The sequence below is a fragment of the Lissotriton vulgaris genome, chromosome 2_1 (genome assembly GCF_964263255.1).
Source record: "Lissotriton vulgaris chromosome 2_1, aLisVul1.2, whole genome shotgun sequence".
In the NCBI taxonomy this organism is placed as follows: Eukaryota; Metazoa; Chordata; class Amphibia; order Caudata; family Salamandridae; genus Lissotriton; species Lissotriton vulgaris.
The window spans coordinates 320045837-320063401 of record NC_141687.1 but is presented as its reverse complement, the minus strand read 5'-3'; the positions used below and the strand labels follow the sequence as shown (position 1 = coordinate 320063401).

Sequence of the window (17565 nt, the reverse complement as noted above, 5' to 3'; positions counted from 1 at the left end):
GCATCAAGTGCCAGGCACTGTGTTGTGTCTGTCACGTAGTGCAGGAAAATGCAGTGCAAGCACTTTTAACATTGAGTACGGTGCTGCAGCCAGAAGCACCGCCCGCAATCTTAAATGCCCTGGATGCGCCCGCCAGTATGGAGGGTGCATCCTAATCGCAGTGGTGGGACCGCCGCAAGTCGGGCCCTAAGTGGGGAATGTGAATGCATGGGTGGGATGTTAACCCACTGAATAGATTACAGAACGTCGAGTGACAGCGCATGTGCTGTCTAGGCTCGGCCTAAAAGTGCAAAGTGCAGGGTAGTAGCAGAATTGCAGCAAAATAACAGCAGGTCGGAGTGTTAACATGCGGTGGAGAAAGTGCAAAAAACGGAAAAATAGTAAACATGGTAAGAAGAGCAACGCCACAAGATTGGACAGATTTAATGGGAAAATGCCTAGTGCCAAAGTGCAAAACACAGCAAGATGGCGTCAAGCCTGAATATTAAGGTGCAATTAGAGGGCGCTGAATAATATGGGAGCAACCTCACAGGGCCATAGAATTGGGCGGTAAATATCTAAACTATACCTATACAAATTTGATGTGCACTGGCCTCTGACTTTCTCATCCAGCAAATAATAAGACCGTTTTTGATGGTGTTTTGTTTCCTGTGCTATTAAGTACTGCAGTTACAAAGATGAGCAATGCTTTCTGTTAGGTGCAGTGGCCATTTTTATAGGATTCTTTTTTTAGTTTCCAAGTCAAAATATTCGAAAAGGATGGTATAAATTCCCGGAAAGAGACCTCCTCCTTGCGCCCATGGAAAAGATCAATCCTTCTTACTAGGCAGACTCCTTACTGACGTGAGGGGCTTGCATGTCTGTACCAGTGCATTTTCTCTTTAGGAACATGTGAAAAATTAAATTTCTGGATGAAATATCGCAAGATTGCACCTTTCTTGAAATTTTACATTACCCAATTGTAAAGATGAGGCGAACTATTTACACGAGGATGTTGTTGTGAAGATTGAAAAGACAGCTGAGGAACAGCTGACCATCCTCTGTCGCCAATGTAAAGATGAGGCGGAGACAAGAGATTGTGGTTGTAGATTAATTGCAGAGAAGAGAGCCGTCCAGCTTGAAGGCAAGACACAGCAGCTGCAACTGCCACACAGGGAACACTGGGGTGGAATCCTCAGTACACGGAAACCCCATAGATGACATCACAGAGTTCAGTGATGAAATGACAACAAGCAGTACACATTACAGATCACCACACCAATTTCACTTCATGTCTAAGAGCAGTAACTGTCTTGTGGGAACGATAAAATGGCGGCCGAAAGACACTTGCTCGAACAAGTCTCCTGACAGTCTCTCACTGGCTTTTGTGCTCGAGGCGTGCCCTCATCTACTAAAGAGACAACAGCAAACAGGCTGATTGGGCTCTGCCATGGCCCAGACTTGTGCCCTGCCGACCAAACCAAATGTCGGCGATGAGGGTTCATTCAACTCCCTGGTCATCTTGACTGCATATTCCATTATATAAGGATATTATTTGCACATTGGTTAGGGAATGCTGCCATCCATGTACTTAATAATTACATGATGCAAAGAAAAGAGCAGAAAACTTGAGTACAATGCCCTGTTATTAGAGAGTAAGCAGACCACAAACCAGCTGCTCAAACATCCAAGTATATATTTAAAACTGAGGTATAATGAGCAATCGCAGCTGTACAGTGGGAAGAGGATATTATCTTCAAGGTTTTGTTGCGATTTTGCAGACCACTTTTGTCAAGAATGGGGTAATTAACTTGGAATGGAGTAACCCTGGCAACCTAATAAATTCACTATGGCTAGGTCAGTACAAAGTTCAGCACCGCTACACAGCTCCTGGTAGCTATGGCTCAAGCAGCAGGAATTGTTGGACATGTATATGTTAAAACTCAAACTGAAACAAAAAAAACCCAGAACAAAATAGCATTCCCAAACCAAGTTAGAACAACTGAGAAAAAAATTAACAAACAAAAGAACACCAAGATAATTAAAATAGGTTATGGTGAACACAGATATGAGTTACTTAAGTTTTAATGTAAAAAAAACAAGAAAAAGTCACTGTTCCCGGTGGACCAAGGCGCAATCGATGCAGAGTTTGGATACACCAAGCGGGTCATCCCAGTCAAAGTTATTATCTTTTGGGGAATAAAAACACAGATTTTGGTAGCTGCCAAGGTCACTTTGCGGGTCTGATAAATTTTCCGTCTTACCCCTGCCTAAAGTATTACTTCAGACTTAGTCATGTATATGGAAGCCATCATTCACCAGCAGTGCAAGGCTTGAAGCTGTAGCCAGGCATGGCTAAATGAGGCTAGGTACTTATGCTGCAAGGTCCTCTGAACCTGATGGCAGTATGGCACCAATCTCAGAGTTGGCCAGACAGGGTTTTCATATCTTCCTCTGCTGTAATGGTAGTGGCTAACCTTGGACACCAAGGACCATGCCCAGGTCCTCAAGAGATTGAAAAGATGACTAAGTCCCACTTCTCCAATTACTGGGATCGTTCTTTGTAGTCTGTCCTGCGGCCCCAAGCTCCAGGGCATACTTCTAGCCCATCTAGTCACACTCCTGCCAGGACTTCAGCAGGGTCCAGTCCTCTGTGGCCAGCTGGACCCTCTTGGAGTCAGTAGTCCTTTGGTTTGTCTCTCTTAAGCAGGCATAGAGGAGGCCAACCACTTGACCTTTGGTGAGAAGTTCCAGTCCCTGGGTGCCAGAAGGATTCAGGAGTCCTTGAGCCATTTAGTAAGTCCTCTTCTCTCACCAGGGGGCATATTTACAAAGAATTGGCAGAGTGTGTCGATAGCCTCCTTGGTTTAACAACATGCTCCGCCACTTCTGAAATGTAGGGCTGCACCATATTTACAAGATAAGCAGCCTAGCCCCAACGCAGGGTGCTGCATGCTTATGTGCAGGAAGCTCCTGCTGCAGGTAGATAACCAATCTTTAAAGGTCTCTCTATAACTTCTATGTGTGCTGCTTAATGCAGCACACACAGAAGTTGCAAAATGACATTTTAAGAAAATTATTGTTTATGTGCAGGAAGGAGGACCTTCCTGCACATAAACAATCATTGGCCTTTTGCTGTATTCATGTGTGCTGCACAACACAGCACACATGAAAACAGCAAAAACAAGGAGAAATGAAACATTTCTCCTCGTTGCACCAGGGTAAGACCAGGTTTTCCCTGGTCTTAATTCTGGCGCTGCCTCCTATTTACGCCTACTTTGTAAATAGGAGGCAGTGTCAGAATCAATGGGTGTTGCGGTGGAACGCCCACAGCAGCACCCATTGCCCTCCCCTTTCACGCTAAGCATAGCATGAAAGGGGACCTTATTTACAAGTGGTTTAACGCTGCCTTGTAAATAAGGCAAGGTCCCTATCGCCATCACAACGTCACTGAAAGCCTGTCAGCTGCATGGCCACTCCCCTATTTACACAAGTTTTCAATCCACCTAGCAGGGTTCAAACTGGTTCTCTCCCCCATTATTATGACCTCCTCATCAGGGAGTGTTGTGGAAATGAATAGAAGAAAACCTCTCTGGCATCTCCAAATCAAAAAAGGTAGTAAAAAGGCTGTTTTACAAATTATTCCCATCCTCTCCCAGATAGCTAATCCATCCTAAGTGGTCACCAGATAATACCTATCTACTCTTCTAAACTCAAAAATAGACTATTGTTCACTGATCCATATTCAGTAATTCTCCTAGCCAAGGTAATATCCTCCCGGTTTGAAGGGGCTGAGTGGCAGTGCAGAGGCAAAGTTCAAGGAAAAGTCTATCAAAGCCTACACAGTGAAAAAGCTTTTGGAGTTTATTTCACTGCGAGAGCACCCTAACTAAATATGTAGTGTGCTCTATTTTTATATATATTAGCACCCTTCACTGTGGTCGCGCAAGGCACACTTTAGCGGTGATCGATAAATAAATTAGATAAGATTTTCCAACATGGCAAATGCACTTTTCCAAGCTGGCTGACATATTTTGCCCATGTATGAGTGGTGTAAATACACATATATAACATTTAGCTTCTATATAGCAGTTGTGTTTTCTGCATCATCTACAATATTCTTGCCTGACAGTTAAATACAACAACTGGGTGAAACCAATTTTACCAATACCACTTTAGGGCAAGATCACTCACTGTGCCACTGATTAGCAATGTCACCAGCTACAAAGTCCAAATGCCACTAAAAATAGGGTCCGAAAAAAGGTAAACAATTCTGGCGAGGCCATGCAGAAAAGGAAAATTTGCTACACCGATGTACGTAGTATTAACATTCTGCCATGTAATAAAACGTTATCTTGCCTAGTAAAGGAATGAAATATAAAGTCATGGTCTTGTTGAAGGGCATGTTTCTTCAATACAATTGAGATTGATGTCCCTGGAAAGACAATATATTTTAAAGGACACACAAAATACTATATACTATACAATATGCTATAGTCATTGTGAGTCATTGGAGATTTGTTTATTTTATTTTATTTATTTTTTATTTTATTTTAGAGGTTTTATATAGCGCTGGCTGCAAGGTGTGTCTTTTCTCCATGTACCTTGCAGACATTTTTGTCGTGACCCACTTTGAAAACAAAAAGCATAAAATGTTTGGTGAAAGGCCTTCAAAACTGACATCAACTGACCATATTTCACCCAATTTTATGCACATAGGAACCTCCACAATGGCAGACTGTACTCTATCCACCAAATCCTCACTCAGACCCATTGATGTTTTGGCTGTTGTCAGCTCCAGTATGCATGCGCGACCCTTTCCAAGCATACATCACACTATTCTCATATCCAAATTCTTGTATGGGTAACCCATCACTATGTTGGTAACGTGTCACTCACTTTCATATACCATGTGGTTCTGTTTGGGGTATACCTCTTTTGTGATTTATGTATCACTGTATTACAGACTTTTCCTCTGGACCAGGCCTAATAGATTTCGGATTATGTGCTCATTTGTTCTAGAACACCGTAACTATTACATTAATAGATCTGTGACTGCTGTTGTCATTTATGTAATAAAGAACTTCTTTTCTTTAATTGAGTTAAACCTTGAATTATTTTTTTTGGGGTTGCCACCAGAAGTTGGAGAGCAGTTAAAGTATGGCAATAAACACATTTTATTTAATCTTACTAGGAAGAAGGCAGACTTGTAAATATTGGAGTCATATGGCACTCCCCTCAAAATCGGAATGCTCAAGTCAGTATTTTATGTCTACGGGGTCGATTTAAATCGCTTTCCCCCCAAAAATGTTGCAAAGTTATGGGAACCCATGACTAACTGGTTGAAAAGGAATAATGGAAGATAAAGATTCCTGAGTTTAATTATGAAGCTGGTATACTGTCCAACTAGTCCAATGATTACAGTAACTTGGGGAGAGGATCCAGAAATCAACACCTCCTTTCCAAAATACTATTATCTCAAAAGTTTCTTACAGGGCAGACTACCAAATTAGAAGGGAGACTTTGAGGTTTCAGTCAGAAACAACATGGCATATGAGGACAAAAAAAATGAATTAAAAAGATAAATAATGAACTTCTTGCAAAAGGCTAGGATCAGGCAGTTCTTGTTACTTGTATCACATTTTTTCCACACATTTACAAAAACATCTTACAAAAAGAGGGCCTCCCTTAGGAAACAGCAAATGTAGCTTTTATTAAAAGAGTTAGGAAATGCAGAATTTTCGAGTTGTAACACCTACGTTTGCTCAAAGTGGGACATTTTAAGTCAGTTCTTACCAATGAAAAAAGAATTTGCCTTCCATAACCGTGTAATAAAGGTAATGGATATGCCAGGATCACTTGCTTTCTCGCAGCTAAACGTCAGAATGAGGCCTTATGTGAATCTCATTGTCAAACTTATTTCCACATAGATTCCGCTTTTTTCCTGTTATTTCCAGGTGGGTGTTCGTCATCAAGAAAGGGTATCAAGACACAGACACGTCCCTCCAGAGTTCCGTAATCACCAAACTGAAGGGCGTGGCCTTCACCAACACCACTGAGCTGGGAGAGCGGCTCTGGGATGTGGTGGACTATGTCATTCCACCCCAGGTACGTTCCTAAAACCAGAACCACCGTATTCCACAGTGACTGTGTGCCCCACTAGTACATGATATGGGAGTGGACCTTAATTTTTACCAGGGCAGAAAAATATGAGTTAGGGCAGTCTACAGTAAGTTGGTGGACATTCGCAAACATCAATGTCTTCATGAGTTGTGTCTAGATGATCAATGTTTGCTGTTCCTTGCTCTGTGTAATGGCTGAAATAGCTAATTTGGTTGACATCAAGATCGTTTTTAGAGGTGATTTCAATTTTATAATACCAAAATTATGATGGTAGTCCTTGGAACGAGTACATTTCTGATTTTTAGGTTGAGCGTCTGCAAGACCTGTTCTATATTCAATTATGGGCCTTGGCACACCCACCAATTGCCATTGGTTGTTATCCGTGGCATTCAGAAATACTGGCTTGTTATTTGTGCCTTTCTGTAAATGTCCCTCCTTTGTATGTTTAGCTCTCCTTCTGGCGATTTCACTGAGAACATTTTGGTTCGCCATCACACTGTACAGCATGTGATGGCCCATCCTCCCTCTTCCTGAATGGGCATTGCAGCCCTATACACAGCTTTGTTCCATCTCACGTCGCGGGTCCCAGCTGAACGGGTCTTTGACACTTTATAAGTGCTGCTCATTCACACAGCTTGTTTTTTGTTGGTCTGCCTGTCTTATCTTTCCAAATGCATGCTGGTATGCATGGTCCAACAGTTTGTTTCAAATAATGGACATGGCAGCCTTGTTCCCGGATTTTTGGATGCCTTTTTGCAACTCACCTGCTGTTTAGAGGCTCCAAAGAAGGTCCATGTTAAAGTGAGAGGGGAGCTCATTGCTTTGCAGTGATGTGTACCCCCGCTATGCTGTGAGGTGGTGTGTACTCCCAGCATGACCACGGCGTTTCAAATGACACCACTCTGCCTTCACCAGAAAGAAGAAGCGAGTCCAAGTCCCAAGTCAGACTCTTATTTAAAGATGTAATTAGCAGCATGCAGACCTGGTGATAATTCTCGCGTTCAGGCCGCCTGGCCATTGCTCACAGATGTAGTGCTGCAAGTGCTTTTACTCTTTTTAGCGACTACGACAAGATATTGACGAAGCTGCCTTGAACAGGACTGCTGATTTGCGAGGTTGCAACGCATCCATTAGCAATTTGAACTCATCACGTGAAACATATTGTTAAAGATTCCACATGTAATAAGGTCAGAGTGTCCATCTTCCAACCTCTAAATCAGGCCTTAAACGTCACCTGGATGAACAAACATTCATTTGTACTTCTTAGTGCAGTACGAAATAACAAAGTTCAAATTCGCTCTGAAGATCACAGTGCAGCATAATACAAGAAATATGCATGTGTATAACATTAACAATCCTCAAATCTCAATGTACAATCGTGTGGAAAAGTGAAGCGCCCTGGAGGCGCTGTATGTGAATTACAGCCCATCCGGTTACTACGGAGGTGATACATTCGAATTACAAACCATCTGTTGCTATGGTGGTGCTGTATTCAAATTACAACTCATCCTGTTATTACAGAGGTTTTCTATTAAAATTACAACCCATCCTGTTACTACAGAGGTTTTCTATTCAAATTACAAACCATCCTGTTATTACAGAGGTTTTCTATTAAAATTACAATCCATCCTGTTACTACAGAGGTTTTCTATTCAAATTACAAACCATCCTGTTACTACAGAGGTTATCTATTCAAATTACAACTCATCCTGTTATTACAGAGGTTTTCTATTAAAATTACAATCCATCCTGTTATTACAGAGGTTTTCTATTCAAATTACTAACCATCCTGTTACTACGGAGGTGATGCATTCAAATTACAACTCATCCTGTTACTACAGAGGTGCTCTTTTCGAATTACAACTCATCCTGTTATTACAGAGGTTTTCTATTAAAATTACAACCCATCCTGTTACTACAGAGGTTTTTGTGGTATATGTCTTCCATTTTTATTGTAGTTCTCTTTATTTAGTCTTGTAGTTCTCTCATCTCTGTTAGATTGTTAGCTATGTAATTTGGAATTATTTTATTGTAACCTAGTGATCCAGGTTCTACTTCAGTGAAGCGGTTGGAGCTGAATTGAAGAGATGCCTGGACTCTAGCACCAGTGGGTCTTATTTATACCATTAAGAATAAATAAGTTTAAATCTTATTTCTGCCTCCTCCCGCTCTTTACAATGGCGACGAGGTTAATTAATTAATTATTGACCCACTGTGTAGCCATCTTCAAGAAAAAGAAGACTTCTACTTCCCAGAAGCCTTTGGATTCGGACCTCTGCGTGGTTGTGCCGGCTACCACTGTCCTCTTCTTTAAGATCTAGGCATCCGCTGTGAAACTCCCGTAATTTTCCTACGATTTAGGGTACTGTTACGAACTTTTTATTTATCAGGATTTAAAACGGCCCTTACTTTTTCCTTTTGCCGTTGGTTGCCGCTCGCGCTTGCTTCATGCGCTGAAGACTCTTCCACGTCCTTTTGCGTTCTGAGCTCTGTGACGCTGCATGCAGTCACGTCTTCGCGTATTGGAACGCGTGAGCTCATTGAAACGCATCGTCTTGGACGCAACGTGCGGCCATTTTAACAGCATCTTCAAGTTGTCATGGAAACTGTTCCTACGCTCATACTTTAAGCGCATATTTATTCGAATTTAAAGCGCTCTTCAAGCTAATTTCTCAGCGAACACAGTGATTCGCTCACTTTCTAAAATTACTTTTCAAACATATGCTTTATTCTACGTTACTGTGCTTGCTTCAGCTATTATTCATTTATTTATTTTAAGCACTGCGCTTTTCTTTTATTTTACATCAGTGATTTGCACACTCTTATTTTAAGTGCAAGTTACCTATTCAGTGGTTTGCACACTTATTCTACTAGTGCAAGTTTCTATTAATTTCAGTGATTTGCACACTTTTATTTTTGTGCAAGTTTTATTCTCCTCCAGTGGTTTGCACACTGTTATTTTAGATGCAAGTTATTTATTCAGTGATTTGCACACTTATTCTACAAGTGCAAGTTTCTGTTAATTTCAGTGATTTGCACACTTTTTCTACAAGACCAAGTTTCTCTTATCTTCTTTGAATTTTATTTTTTTGTTTGACATGGCTTCTTCTCAAATTTGCAATCAACCTTCCATTTTCCTGCAAATTCCTGGAAAACCTAAGTTGTCTTGGAAAAAATGGTTTGAGTCCTTCGAAAACTATATTGTTGCAATTGATGGTTCTAAGTTCTCACCAGAAAGGAAAAAAGCTATTCTTTTCAGCTACTTAGGAACAGCTGCAATTGAAATTTTTAAAAATCTTGAACCTATTACAGCTCCGGCAGGCGAAGGAGATGTTGTTTGGGATGTATTCTTGGAAGCTGTTGCCAGACTAGGAAAGCAGTTTGAGGATGAACCGAATGTTTTGATCGAGAGACATGCTTTTCACAAAAGAAAACAACTGTCTGATGAGTCTGTAGAAGATTACGTGGCGGCCTTGAGGGTATTAGCTGCCAATTGTCAGTTCGGAGCACTTGTTGATTTCTCTATCAGAGATCAATTTGTTTTTAATTGTTTTTCAAAGAAGGTACAAGAAAGACTTTTGGCGTGCCGCAACCCTACTCTAGGAGAGGTGATTGACCTAGCCAAAGACATTGAAAGGTCTATAGAATCTTCCAAAATTATTGAAGCTGAGTCTGTTAAAAGCGCAAGTGTCTCTTCTATTTGCTCAGTTCAAACTCGAAGCAAAAATCCTTTCAAGACTAACAGGGAGTCTGGTTTAAGCTGTTTTAGGTGTGGTTCTAAATCACATTTAGCGAACTTCTCTGATTGTCCTGCACTAAAAAGGAAATGTACCAAATGTGGTAAAAGTGGTCATTTTTCTTCATTCTGTAAAACTGTTAAGAGAAATGTAAATACTACGGTCAGTTATGTTTCTGATGTTGAAAATGATATGCACAATATGATCATCACCATTTATGATGATACTTTTGAGAACTATATTAACAGTGTCATTCTCCCATTCAAGGCTCCTTTGGGTACTGTTTCTGTTGGAAAGGTTGAGTTTGAAGCCATGGCCGATTCTGGTTCGCCAGTAACCATTTTGTCTGACGTATTTTTCAAGGAAAATTGGAGTGGTGTCAAGCTTAACATTTCTGACATAAATCCTAAGGCGTTTGGTAATTTTAAAATTAAAATGTTGGGTTTCTTTCAGGATTTTCTAAAATTTGAGACTCGCCAAATTTTTACTAAAATTTACGTGGCTATTGATGGGAAGAATATTGTAGGTTGGTTTGATCTTGGCAAGCTTGGTATTAACTTATGCCCAGGTTCGGATCATCCAATCCAGTTAAGAGATATGCCTGTCAGTAATAATATTTTAGAGGATGATTCCCTGTCTTCTATTCTTCATAAGCATGAAAAAGTGTTTGAGGATGTTGTTGGACAGGTAAAAGGATTTTCTCACAAGATCAAACTCAAAAAAGATGCTTTGCCTGTCCAACATAAGGTTTGCATGGTACCTCTGGGAGTGAGAGACAAACTTAAAGCACATTTAGACGACCTGTGTTCTCAGGGTATTATAGAACCTACGGACAGTTCTGAGTGGGTTTCTGCTATAGTGATCGCTCTTAAAAAAAATAATGATATTAGGCTATGTGTTGACCTTCGCTCTTTAAATAAAAATATTGTTATTGAGACCTATCCCTTGCCTAGGATACAGGAAATGTTGGCGGCTGTAAATGGGGCAAAGTTTTTCTCCATTATTGATCTTAAATCCGCCTATCATCAGGTGACTTTAGTAGAGGAGTCAAAGGATTTGACAGCCTTTATCACTCCTTTTGGCCTATATAGATTTCTTAGAATGCCTTTTGGCTTAGCGTCAGCTGCCAGCGTTTTTCAAAAGTTGATTGAGAGTCTGTTTCATGGTCTCAAAGGTGTACAATCATTTCAGGATGATATACAAATTTTTGCTAAGACCATTTCTGATCATAATGTTATCTTGGAAAAGGTTTTAAGCACCTTAAACAACAAGGGAATGACAGTGAGTAAAGATAAATGTAAATTTTTGGTCAGTGAAATTAATTATTTAGGCCACAAAATAACCCCTGAAGGCATCTTTCCAAAAAAAGACATCTTTTCCAGTTTAGAAAATTGTAGTAAACCTAAAGACAAGGATACCTTGCGCTCATTCCTTGGTTTGAGCGAATATTATGCCAAATTTGTAAAGGGGTATGCCTTGGTTGTGGAGCCACTTAGACTTTTACTTAAGAAAGGTGCTAAATTTTTGTGGACAGATACCCACGATTCTGCTTTTGTGAAGGTTGTTAATCTCATTGCTAAGGCACCCGGTTTAAACACTTTTGACCCTGAAGGTGATTCTTTTGTGACTGTTGATGCCAGCACTGTTGGTTTGGGTGCGGTGTTCACTCAGATTGTTGAAGGCAAAGAACGTGTCATTTCTTTCATATCCAGGGGCATTAGGGGTGCTGAAGCTCACTACAGCACAATTGAGAAAGAGGCCTTAGCCTGTGTGTGGGCTGTTGAAAAGTTCAAGAACTTCTTGTGGGGGAGGCCTTTTACTTTGGTAACTGATCACAAGCCGCTTGTCTACATGATGGACGGCGTGAGAAGTGGTAATGCTTCCTCAAGGTTAGTTAGATTAATTGCGAGGTTACAGGAATTTAATTTCGCCATTCAGCACATTTCTGGTGGAAAAAACGTTACTGCAGATTGCTTATCCAGATTACCTCCTGTTGATGATTCCAGTGATGAAGTTCTTGATCTGCACGAATGTGTTGTAGCTTCTGTTGACGCTTTAGAATTCTGTTGTTTTGGTATTGAGGAGAAGGATTGGAGTCATCATTTTTCTAATGATAGTGTTTTGCAGAAGGTTAAATCTTTTGTCGCTAATGGTTGGCCTTCTGTAAAGAATTAAGAGTTACCTCTCAGAAGTTTTGCTCAGGTCTCCGACGAATTGTCTATTCAAAACGATTTTTTGCTGAGACAAGATTTGTTCATCCCTCCTGCTGGTCTCAGGGATAGAATTATTCAGTTAGCACATTCTGGGCATCCTGGTGTGTGTGCTACCAAGAAGCTGTTGAAGTGCCATTACTGGTGGCCTAGTTTAGATGCTTCAGTGGAAAGATTCATTGATAACTGTTCCATTTGCATCAATTCTGATAAGCACTGGAAGGTTGCTTCTGAACCGTTGTCTTTAGATAGTGGTCCTACAGGTCCTTGGCAAAGACTTTCATTGATTTTTCTAGACCTTTTGAGTGTCTGGGTAGAGAGATGAGATTTCTCATTGTGTTAATTGATGATTTCTCCAAATGGATGTATTTTTCTTTTGTAGAACACCCTACCACTGATGAAGTTGTGTGTTTTTTGGACAACATTTTTAGGGTTGAGGGAGCACCTGTTTCTTTGATGTCGGACAATGGTGTCCAATTTGTTTCCAGTAAGATGCAAGTTTTTTTGAATAAGTTTGGTGTTACTGCTATCAGAGCTCCTGTTTACAGTCCTCGCTCAAATGGTCAGGTGGAGAGGGCTAACAGATTTTTAAGGAAGGCGTTCAGGCCGCTTTAGAAAGCAATCTTGATGTTTTGGAGTTTCTAAAGGAGAAAATTTGGAGTTACCATTTGACTCCCAATTCTTGCACTGGTATATCTCCTTACTTTTTAATGAGAGGCAGAGATCCTAGATGCATGTTCATGCCTTTAATTGGCAGTGCTAAGTCTAATAAGATCAGTTTGGAGGATTCAATCATTAAGGCTAGGAACAATATTTGTTCTGCTCGTTTGTCTGGTAAGGCCTATCATGATTTGTCTCATCATTCTAAAAACAAAAATGTTTCTATTGGCGATTGGGTAAGAATTATTAAACCATCTTTTACTCCCAAGGGTTCGTCTAAGTTCTCTGAACCTTTTCAAGTAGAGGATGTCACCAATTCCACTGTCTTGCTTAAGGACAAGGGTTGGTGGAGCAAGAGTTCTGTGATAATTCTTAAACCTGGTCAAGAACGTTTCTTTTCCAAAATGGGAGATGGTGCCTTGTTTAATGATATTGCTCTTTCCAATTACAATAACAATGTTTGCTCTGCTCCTGGATCTGTTCATTCCACTGACAATGCTGAGAAACCTCCAGATCCTGGATCTGCCCATTCTTGTGACAATGCTGAGAAATCTCCTGTTCCTGTTCCTGACAGTGCTTGTTTGCCTCTCTCTGATTCTGAGCACACTGATCTTGGAAATGATATTTCTTTGAATTCCTCTGTTCTGGATGCTCCTATTTCATCTAGAAGAAGTGTTAAATTGCCTAAGAAATTTTGTGATTATGTGTTAGATTGATTTTGTTTTCTTTATTTTGCTTGTTTTATTTTGTTAAGAAAGGAACATGTGGTATATGTCTTCCATTTTTATTGTAGTTCTCTTTATTTAGTCTTGTAGTTCTCTCATCTCTGTTAGATTGTTAGCTATGTAATTTGGAATTCTTTTATTGTAACCTAGTGATCCAGGTTCTACTTCAGTGAAGCGGTTGGAGCTGAACTGAAGAGATGCCTGGACTCTAGCACCAGTGGGTCTTATTCATACCATTAAGAATAAATAAGTTTAAATCTTATTTCTGCCTCCTCCCGCTCTTTACAGTTTTCTATTCAAATTACAAACCATCCTGTTATTACAGAGGTTTTCTATTAACATTACAACCCATCCTGTTACTACAGAGGTTTTCTATTCAAATTACAAACCATCCTGTTATTACAGAGGTTTTCTATTCAAATTACAAACCATCCTGTTACTATGGAGGTGATGCCTTCAAATTACAACTCACCCTGTTACTACAGAGGTGCTCTTTTCGAATTACAAACCATCCTGTTACTACAGAGCATTAGCCCCGTATGCAGCGCTTCTTCTGTGCTCCAGTCTTGGCACAGACATGCCTTTGTAGTGAATCAACCATGCATACACCAGTGATCGTGTTTGTCTGATATGCTCTTTTGGCCTCTCAGATGCTGCCATATTGTGACTGACTATCGCGACCAGCCGCTGACATAATGCAATGTGTTAGAAGCGGCTGCTTTGGTGGTGAAAGGTATGAGCTCACAGAAACTGTTTACATGGCTGCAGCAGTTTAACACTTGTCAGCCATCCCCTCTCCCTGCAAACCCTGCCCCCAAGCTCCCCTGTCTGGGTTGTAGCAACCAGGTTCATGTGCTGCATGGATAAATACTTAAAAGGTCCCAAAGGTGAGACAGAGTGCACTGCAAATGCTTGTTTATGCCTCTTGACACACCTAGTTTGTCTGTCTAATGAAGATGACAGTGCAAATTGTTCACAATCTCACGAATCTATTTAGAGGATTTTAATATTATGTTGACTGACGTTCCTGAGCACCACTGCCATTTCAGGGGATGAAGTAATGCCCCATATCTACTGATTCTCCACAAAGTCTCTTCACGTGGGTACCGTTCATATTGAATCGCAGGCATGTCTAGTCCCTTTCATTTGCCTCAGTCCTCAGCAGTTATATGCAATGCAGAAGCACTATGCGCTGTGGTCTTAGGGCACATGCTCACACTGTTTCAAGAACAGATTGAAAGGACTCCAACATAACTCGAATATTCCTCAAAATATGCCTTTATTTATTTTTGTTTGTATTGATTTATGTGTCTATTTATATTTTTTCTATTGTGCCAGTACACCAATGGTTGTTAGAAAACTTTACATACAACGTCTGGAGACATATGACAACATCAGTGTACAGAAGAGGAAAGGTGAAAGAGGGTCGGGTTTGCAGGTTATTATATGGCGAAAGAAGTCAAAACTCAGAAAAACAGCTGGAAAAAAGGCACAGGGAGAAACTAGGAAAAGGGAAAACAGGGAGAAGGGCCATACATGAGCCTGCAATAGCAACAAACATTGGTAAATGCATTCGGTTTCGCCTACGTGATAAATAGTAAGCTGTTTTTGTTGTAAGTTGTAGCTTGCTGAGTATTTGTACAATATGAGTTACAGAAGGTCAGTTAAACTGTTATGACTTGTTTATTTACAAAAATACAATATGTTGTGGTGTAATTGTGGTATAGTGTGGGTAATTATTAGCAAGATATTTGAAAAATGAAATGAAAGAGGGAAATAATAGAGGTAATTGATATAATAGCAATATTATGTACTTAGAGGAGTTCTGGCAACTTTTGGGGTCAGTGCCACTGCACTCATTCAAATCCTCACCGTATTGCCTATAAGTTAATTGCACTTGTGACTACCTGTTTAGTAGTAAAATATTGCCAGGCTTCCTATAGCTTTGGGCCCCTGTGTCACTGCACTAGCTGCGCCATTGAAATCATGACCCTACTGTCTGCAAGGTAACTTTACTTGTGACTGCTTCTTTAGTAGTTATATACAATGCAGAAGCACTGTGCACTGTGGTCTGAAAGAACATGCACACACTGTTCCAAGTACAGATTGAAATGCCACTACACTACACTAGTAGTTAAATATAGCAATATTTGATGTTTAGAGGAGTTACGACATATTTTGGCCCCGGTGCCACTGCACTTGCTGCATCATTCAGATCAAACCCCTTTTAACTGCAAGATAACTGCAATTGTGTCTGCTTGTATAACAGTAAAATATAGCAATATTGGGTGTTTAGAGGAGTTCTGACAACTGTTGAGCCTGGTGCCACTGCACCTCCTGCACTATTCAAGTTATGACCCTATTGCCTGCAAGGTAACTGCACTTGTGACTGCCTGTTTAGTAGTAAAATATAGTACTATTAGGTGTTTAGTGGGGTGTCTAGAGCTTTTGGTCCAGGTGCTACTGCACTTGTTGCACCATTAAAATCATGACCCTATTTCCTGCTAGATAAATGCACTTGTAACGATCTTGTTTATTAATAAAACTTAGCAATAATCTGTATTTAGTGGGTTCCTTAGAGCTTTTGGAGAGGTGTGGCTCACTGGTTAGAGGTGGCAGACCTATAAGCAGAGAACAGCCCGGGACCAGGGTTCAATTCCCGACGTGGCAGGGTCGTGGATCAGGGGTCAACGGACTCGATAATTCTCGCCTCAGTGCCTACTCTAACCAGGGATCACACTCAGTAACTCTGGGCATTAAGCTTGCCTCATCTCTACAACGGCCCCCCACAGACGCCAGGGATGCCTGGTTTCACCCTGGAGATACCCAGTAAGGGACCATCTCACAGGGAAAACCAGGACGGGTTCCCCAGCGGTCTGCTGCGCCAGAACACTCGGTTAGAGTAACAGTGCACTTTACAAATATCCCACATTTACATTTACATTTACTTTTGGCCCCAGTGCCACTGCACCTGCTACACCATTCAAATCAAGTCCCATTTAACTGCAAGGTGACTGCAATTGTGACCGCCTGTTTGGTAGTTAAATATAGCAATATTATGTGTTTAGAGGAGTTCTGACAACTTTTTGGCTGGTGTCACTTCGCCTCCTGCACCATTCAAATCATGACCTTAGTCCCTGAAACATAACAGCAAGTATAACTGCCTGTTTAGATGCAGAAATATAGCAATAATCAGTGTTTAGTGGGGTACCTGGAGCTGTTGGTCCTGATGCCACTGCACCTGCTGCACTTTTGAAATCATGACCCTAGCGCTTGCTAGATAACTGTACTTGTGACTGCATGTTTAGTTGGAAAATATAGCAATATTAGGTGCTTAGAGGAGTTCTGATAAATGTTGGGCCCTGTGCCACTGCACCAGCTGCACCATTCAAATCAAGCTCCTTTTAACTGCAAGGTAATTGCAATTGTGACTGCCTGTATAGTAGTAAAATATATCAAAGATTAGGTGTTTAGAGGTGTTCTGACAACTTTTGGGTCTGTGCCACTGCACCTGCTGCACCATTCAAATCATGACCCTGTCTTCTGCAAGGTAACTGCACTTGTGACTGACTGTTTAGTTATATATTTTAGCACAAATCTGGATTTAGTGAGGTCCCTAGAGCTTTTGGCCCCAGTGCCACTGTACCTGCTGCACCATTCAAATCAAGTCCCTTTTAACTGCAAGGTAACTGCAATTATGACTGCCTGTTTAGTAGTCAAATATAGCAATATTATGTGTTTAGAGGAGTTGTGGAAACTTTTGGTCCCGGTGCTACTGTACCTGCTACACCATTCAAATCATGTCACTGTTGTCTGTAAGGTGACTGCACTTGTGGCAGCCTCTTTAGTAGCAAAATATAGCATAGCTTTTGTATATTAACTTTATTTTTAACGAGTAATGTTTATTACAACATTTAGAATTTGATCATAATAACCAAATAGAATACGTTGAAAAATTCAATCCGATAATGTCTACGAAGTGCAAAGAAAAGTAGTGAGGCATGATTAGGAAATGCCACATACATTCTAAGGCTAAAGCATCTGCTTTACTCAACTTAGTATTAAAAAGCAAGCATTCCAGCATATTGTTAGAAGTTGTCTGACTTTTCCGTGGGAAGAGATCTTATCTTG

The 17565-nt window shown here is 40.6% G+C and overlaps 1 protein-coding gene across 2 annotated transcripts in view; it reads left to right on the top strand.

Moving 5' to 3' along the window:
- P2RX5 (purinergic receptor P2X 5) overlaps positions 1 to 17565 on the top strand; it is a 516750-nt gene that overhangs the window by 177917 nt on the left and 321268 nt on the right. For both annotated transcript variants that reach the window (XM_086955030.1, XM_086955029.1), the window contains exon 2: positions 5937 to 6087. In XM_086955030.1, the coding sequence (XP_086811156.1) occupies positions 5937 to 6087 (151 nt within the window). The remainder of the gene's footprint in view (positions 1 to 5936; positions 6088 to 17565) is intronic.